The sequence below is a fragment of the Sinocyclocheilus grahami genome, unplaced genomic scaffold, assembly GCF_001515645.1.
Source record: "Sinocyclocheilus grahami isolate Dianchi unplaced genomic scaffold, SAMN03320097.WGS_v1.1 scaffold46.1, whole genome shotgun sequence".
Classification (NCBI taxonomy): domain Eukaryota; kingdom Metazoa; phylum Chordata; class Actinopteri; order Cypriniformes; family Cyprinidae; genus Sinocyclocheilus; species Sinocyclocheilus grahami.
Genome location: NW_015505225.1, coordinates 249,691 through 257,189, shown reverse-complemented (window position 1 = coordinate 257,189; position 7,499 = coordinate 249,691). Strand labels below are relative to the sequence as shown.

At 37.5% G+C, this 7,499-nt stretch overlaps 1 protein-coding gene across 1 annotated transcript in view; it reads right to left on the bottom strand.

Moving 5' to 3' along the window:
• The window catches only part of LOC107582621 (protein turtle homolog B-like), a 69,520-nt gene that overhangs the window by 36,466 nt on the left and 25,555 nt on the right, over positions 1 to 7,499 (bottom strand). Inside the window, exon 5 of the mRNA XM_016268537.1 lies at positions 2,218 to 2,369. Within this exon, the coding sequence (XP_016124023.1) occupies positions 2,218 to 2,369 (152 nt within the window). The remainder of the gene's footprint in view (positions 1 to 2,217; positions 2,370 to 7,499) is intronic.

The window sequence follows — 7,499 nt, the reverse complement described above, 5'->3', positions numbered from 1 at the left end:
TATTATAATATTATAAATATATATATATATATATATATATATATATATATATATATATATATATATATATATATATATATACATACAATAAAATCTCTATATTCTTTATAAATGTATATTTATTTTAATTAACATTTTAATTACAAAATTTCACAAATAATCTTTTCAATTTATAAATTAATAATTAAAAAATTATTTTGAATGATTTCCTTGAAAAGTTTATAATATATTTGAATAAATACCAGCGTGTTTGCTATTTTGTTATATAATGCAAGCACATGCTAAGGACATGCCTATACTTTTATGTGGTTCACAGGCTCTGCACCACCTCCACGCCTCACCCGTCAAACAGCTTGCAAGACATCACAAACCTTGACCTTTAGGGAATACACTGCAGTACCGTGGAGTGAAGGAGGAGAAGAGCAGCCACGGGTTTGGAGAATAACCTTGCTAAGAGCGGTCATGAAGGAAAAACAGCAGCCAGCCATCACTTCCTGTTCATCAATCGCCGGTGAGCGAGAGTGGCAGGCAGAATACGGCAAATGGCACTCAAACATGCCTCGTGTAAATGCTAGCTGTGACCAAAAGCACGCTGGGAAACGCGGAACAAGACAAGTGCGGCTAACAAAGGCGTTGCAGGTGGCTAGTCTAAAACAGGTGAAAGTGAACATTCAGATGTAAGACAGAAATGGCTACACTGTCTCTCTTGTCTTTTATTTGTCTGTTTCCTCAGGGATCGCTCCTCTGATGTACTGAGAGGCAATGCCTACTGGAGCCAGACTGACTGCCTGTTCTGTCAAATCCTGCGCCGCCTCCTCCCTCGCAGCCTGCATGCAGTGTTAGGTGGAAACACGCTTGTCAGTTTTTCTCCATTCCCACTGCAGGCGTGTGCTCTTCAACTGTCAGACCCCCGACGCGGTCCCCGACTTACAGAGCCTTTTCTTACAAATAGCTAGTGATGATTCATGCTTCCATTTCCAAAAGAAAAATGAGACAGTACAATTCACTGCGAATCAAATTCATGGCTAGACTAAATTCATACTGGCTTTATTTGGAGACAAAAGTACATTGTCAATTTCTACTTTATTAAGGCAGCAGCTAACCAAAACGAAAGTGCTCAATCTACAGAGAAAAAGGTTCTCTCACACACAATTGGTTTTGTCTTATTAAAATATATCATATAATTTTATTCAGATAATATATATTGAATTGTTTAATTTCATCTCATTTCTTTTTATTTTCTTGGTTATAACGTTTCTTATGCTCACCAAGGTGTTTACAGTAATATTGTGAAATATAATTACAATTTAAAATAACTGTTTTCCATTTTAATATATTTCCAAATGTAATTTATTCCTGTGATTTCAAAGCTGAATTTTCAGCATCACTACTTTGGTCTTCAGTGTCACTTCAGAAATAATTCTAATATTCTGATTTGGTGCTCAAAAACATTTCTTATTATTATCAATGTTGAAAACTATGAAATAGTTGATTCTGCCGCGGTATAAATAATTATTGCTTATAAGATTTATACGCAATAATAATGATAAACATAATTGTGACTTTTTATCTCACAACTCGCAATTCTGGGGGGGGGGGGGGGGGGGGGTCATAATTGCGAGATAAAAAAAAATGTAAAAACTAAAAACTTTTTTTCGAGCAATTCTGAATTTCTTTAAAAAATCTCACAATTCATTCCACCATTGAATAAAAAATCAAAAAGGTAATTGCAAATTTCACAGTTCTTATTTTTTTTCTCAGAATTCCAAGTTCTGACTTTTTCTTCTTTTTTCCCACAGAATTGCAAGTTTATCGCAATCCTAAGTTTATATCTTGCAATTCTCAGAATTGCGAGAAAAAAAGTCCAAATTGTTAGATAAAAAGTTGCACTTATCTTTTAAAGTTTGCAGTTACCGCTTAATATTTTTTTGTGGAAAATTTGATGTTTTTTTAATGGATTCTCTCATGAACAGAAAGCTCTTTTCTATTAAAATCTTTTGCAACATTAATGTCACTTTTTAAAAAATGTAACGCATACTTGCTTTTTAAACAATCTTACTGACCCCTAACTTATGAACAGTAGTGTATTAAGTACAGTCTTAACATGCATGTAGTTTTCTTCTCAAGCAAACTGATCTTGTTTTCAGGATATTCAGATATTTTCAGTGGAAAACAAGTCAAAAACGCTGATTAAGAAAGAGAATTCAACCCACTTACCGTGTATTTCTTGTTGCTGGTCAGCTGATCCCCCTCTCTCAGCCAGGTGACCACCGGCTTGGGGTTTCCGAAGGCAGTGCAGGTCAGAGTAATGCTGCCACCCTCCCTCGCCTCCACGTACTGCGGTGGCGTGTCCGTGAACGTAGGGGGTGCTGGGGGAGAAACAAAGACATGACAAGTTGAGTCCAGATTCTTTCATATTTAATAATCTCAAGTCTCTATGATGTAATTCAGGCCTCCTTTTTAATGAAAGCCTATGGTGTTGTATTGCCACCAATACTGTACATCGGATTACACTGGATGTGTAGAACTTTGTGAATGATGATCATTCCATTTCAGCATAATTCTGCATAGTAACACTTAAGTGTGCCTATCTATCAAGTGCTAATACAAGTCTCTAGGAATATGCAGTGCGCACTTTCAGCAATGAAATCCTAACTTCCTCTGCATGTGGGTCACCATTAGCCTATAGCAGTTTTGCTTTCAACAGCGCAAACACCTGGTGAAAAACAAACAAAGCAAGCAATTAATGCCTCTGAACATCTGTCCATCTGTGCCTACCATGAGCTTTTTCATCCACACTACAATCTGTTGCTGGCTATACACAAGGGAGAAGAATTTATAGCCCAAAACGTCTTGCTGAGTTCAGCATCAAATAGCTAAAAATATGTATTCCCAAAGGATGGGTCACAATGGTTGACTAATCCAACCACAAACTAGTCCGCTGTTGAGGTTGACTAGTTTATTCAATTTTTTCATGCATCTCTTTTTAGTTTTTATATTTTTAGCGGTAGTGCTAATATGAGGGGAATATGAGAATATGTTAGTCCCGTGAGAACCAAGCTTTGTTTACAGCAAAGGAAAACCAGTCTCCTCTTGACTTAAATCAAAATCCTCTGACATATTTCTTAACAAATCCTTGTTTTGTACTTCTAATTCGTGACCGATGTTTTGTTTTGTTCTCTTCTCTGTGTTTCCTCATTTGTCACCGCATTTTCCAATCTCTTGTGAACACATGTACAACAGTTAGCGGAGGCTAGATATTACGGTTTATAATAGGGCTGCACGATAAATCGCGTGCGATATTTAATGCGCATCTTGTCAGTAAAGCCGGTTCTGTAATCAGCAGTAAATCTCCATCACGTGTGTGCTTTCACATGGAGAAGCATTTACTACATAGAGCCGTTGTTCACTGACAAGCTGCGCAAAACCACGATCATATATGAATATGGATACTTTTCTTAGAAAAACACATCCATTCACTTCAGAAGGCCTTTATTAACCACCCAGAGCCATGTGGAGCACTTTGTATGATGGATGGATGCACATTATTGGTCTTCAAAATCTCAACCCCCATTCACTGCCATTATAAAGCTTGGAAAAACCAGGACAAATTTTTAAATAACTCAGACTGTATTCGTCTGAAAGAAGAAAGTCATATAGCATGGCTAGGATGGAGTAAATCATGGGTTAATTTAAATTTTTTGGTGAACTATCCCTTTAAATTCATCCCCTTTAAACCACCTTAAATCCACTATAAACCCACTTGATCCACTATATCAAGTCTTATACGTCATATCTCACATTGTTATTCAAGTTATAAAAACAGATTGTAAAAATTCACAACTTTCTCTTCCATTCCAACACATCCTATATTGTTTTTGAATTGGTCTTATGTGAGCGAATCCTAAAAAAAAACCTACAGTAGTTATTTAGGCATCCCACCAAGTCTATTCTGACACTATGTTGTTTTGCATATCCCTGATATTGACTTAAAGTTTATTTTTTTCTTTCTTTTCACCATTCTGTCTCTGTTTTTCTCTTAGGAATACTTTTTGATAAACATTTGAAGGTACTTTAAGGGACAAACAAACTCCATCACACACCTGCCCTACTTTCTGGACTCATCTCACTATGTGTTTTTGGGAAATCTTGGGCTCACACTGCGAATGACAAACAGAAGACATATTTCAGAAGGTACTTGTCTGAAGGTCTTTCCACATGAACAGATGGTCTGGACAGAGCTCAGTGACTAGACGCTCAACACCTCAACTTTTCTCTGTGCTTCACACCAGACTTTAATTTCTGGCAAGCAAACAACCTTCGCTCTCAAATACTGATTGATGTCTAATTAATAATACCTAAATAAAATGATTCAGGAAGACAAATTTCATATGCTGAGCTATAGAGTGCTCACAAACTAATTTGCTTTTGAAAATGAACTCAGCCAAAAATCTTCAATGAACCAGTCGAACTCTGAAACACACATCTAGAAAACCACAGACACATGGACACTGATGTAGATATACAGTTTCTCATTGCTGTTGACCTCCATAGAGGGAAATATCTCATGACTAACAATGTTTAGATATTTTTTACTGGCAAACAAGATACCAAAAGTCAAAATTTTAGAAAACAACCAATCATTTATCCTCATGATATGCATGTGGTTTCTTTTTTCTGCAGAATCACACATAAATAAAAAAAAGATTCGTTTTTTTATATAGTTATCGTTCTTTGTGTGAACAGTTCTTAAGATATTCTTCAAAATAGTTTCTTTGTGTTCCATAGGAAAAAAAGCATGCAGGTTTGAAAAGACATGAGAATGAGTAAATGATGACAGAACTTCCATATGTTGGCTGCATTATTTCTTGCTCAAGGGCACAGTGATGATATCTGATCCATTGTGGGTTCAAACCTGCAACCTTTAGGTTACCAGCTCAGATCTTTAACCACTAGGCCTTACTATATACACTTAGTATCAGAAGCTAATGATCTGTGGCCACTATGGGGGTGGGCAGGATGCTCTGAGAGAGACGAGTGTGACAGCCGCACTGATGAAGGAGGGCTGTGTCCACAGTGCCACTACTGTTCTCTGAGCGGGTACATCTGCCCGGCTGACACCTGCTGGGAACACGCGGGCAGCCGGCCACCCTCTCACCAATCCTGGCAGGAAGAACAGCTACTGCCCACATAGGATCCATACACAAGTGGATGCTAATATCACCGGCTACAGGAAACCAGTGCTGTCAGACTTTCTGCCCTTGTGAGGCCAGACAGCACCTGCCCCAACAAAGACGCTTTTGGACAAGTGGGGCAGTCTGAATACCAATGAACACCAGTGCTTCTGACAAAACTTTTAAGATAAGCTTATGCAGTGTGACTCAGTGTTCATATCTGTGATTCAGCTAGAATCTTTACACTGAATGGTAAGTATTGAGCATATTATGCTGTGATGTCTCTTTCCAAAAATTTAAATAATGTGGTGGTCTCATGGTGGAGTGATAAAACAGTGACTGTAAAACAAAACTAGGCTGCAGAAAAAAAACTAAATAGCGCAAAACAAAATGAGTGAGCAAAAAACATTGTGGTGCAAAACTAAATGATATTGCAAAAACAGAACTTGACTGTTCCAAACAAAAACAGAATGCACAAAACAAAACCTGACTGTGAAAAACAAAACCATATTGTGCAAAACAAAATTTGATTGCACAAAATATACTTTGCGCAAAACAATGCTAGAATGTGCGAAACAAAACTAGGCTACATTGTAATAAATACAATGGATTGCACAAAACAAAACTAGCCTGCCAAAATCACAACTATATTGTGCAAAATAAAACTAGATTGAGCCAAAAAAAAAGACCCTGTGGAAAACAAAACTAAAATGCACAAAACAAAATACTGCAAAAAACAAAACTAGACCGTGCAAAACAAAATGAGATTCCACAAAGAAAATAAAGCTAAGAATATGTTAAACAAAACTGGGGTGCGCAAAACAAAACTAACATTTTGCAAAACAAAACTAGATTGCACAAAACAAAACTTGACTGTGCAAAACATTGCACAAAACAAAACTTGACTGTGCAAAATATTACTACACTGTGCAAAACAAAATTTGACTAAGCAAAAGATAATACTAAAAATTAGGGATGCACCGAATTTTCGGCAGCTGAAAATTATCGGCCGAAAATATAGGCTACATATAATAATATTTTATATGTATATATAACACCCGGTAGTGTTCAGTGCACAGGTTTCACTCTCCTCCTCACTGCGCGGTTTGATGCTCCGCTCAATATTCCGCTCTATGAACGTGCGTTCCGCTCGTGTACCGCTCCGCTCGTGTACCGCTCATGCTCGCCGGAAAAGCAAAGTCCGCTCAAATAACGTGCTGACAGGAAATTTCTATGCAGTATACTTATTCCTGTTTGCAGTAGCGCTACTGTGCTGTAACATGGTGTTGGCTAGTTCAGCTGTACTGGTCAACGCTGGTAAAATAATGCTATCTTCCATGACGCTATGCTCTGCTATGCTATGCTCTGCTCATATGCTCTGATAATAGCTTTGTAGGACTATACATTATTTGGATAATTAGTCCAAAAAAAACAACAACAACAACAACTTATATCTGATTCTGTTGCATAGAAGTAAATAAAAATAATATATTGATATTTAATAGGGATGCACCGATACCGATACCCCGATACTGAGCTCCTGTACTCGTACTCGTTAAAATGCCCCGATACCACACAGCATGTGATAAGTGCCATATTCAAACGAAGAAACGCCGACAACAGAACAACAGACAGCTGAATGGAGTTATTAGAGATTAAGGATGTCTACGAAGTATATGTATGCAATGAATATAATGTTAAACATTCAGTATTGCCGCCTGTATAGCTGATGTGCGCGAGCTGATAAACAAAGCGTGCTGAGTGGATTGAGCGCGCGGCGGCGCAGATGAGTGAATATATCTTTCTTACAGAAAAATCACTGGAAAGTTTGTAGTTCGGTCGGATATGTCAAAAACAAGTAAGTAAAACAATGCACAAGTTACTTAATGGTAGGGAGAGAGAGAGCGAGAGAGAGAGAGAGAGAGAGCGCGCACTTCTGTTGTGTGATCTTTGATGTTCACTCACTTAGCACATGCATCATTTGGATTAAAACTAAATCATAAAAATAAGACCATTTATAGGGGCATTCACTATAAACGTCATTTATTTTCCACCTTAGGCATACACGACTTTCTGGCGAAAGTGAATCTAGCAACCTGTGTGAAATGCTCTAGGCTGTACTAATGTCCTCTCATTCTGCATCAGTACAAATACGTGCACGCATTGCACGTGTTTTGTTTGCTTGAGTGTTTCTGCATTACATGAGTAGCTTTGGAAAATAAATCGCAGCACGTTTCAGATGAGAAAAAAAACGCGACTTCTATTTCTGAAAATATCACAGTTAGGAGATTTATAGCGAGTGGTTCCCTGCATTATTACAGCAAA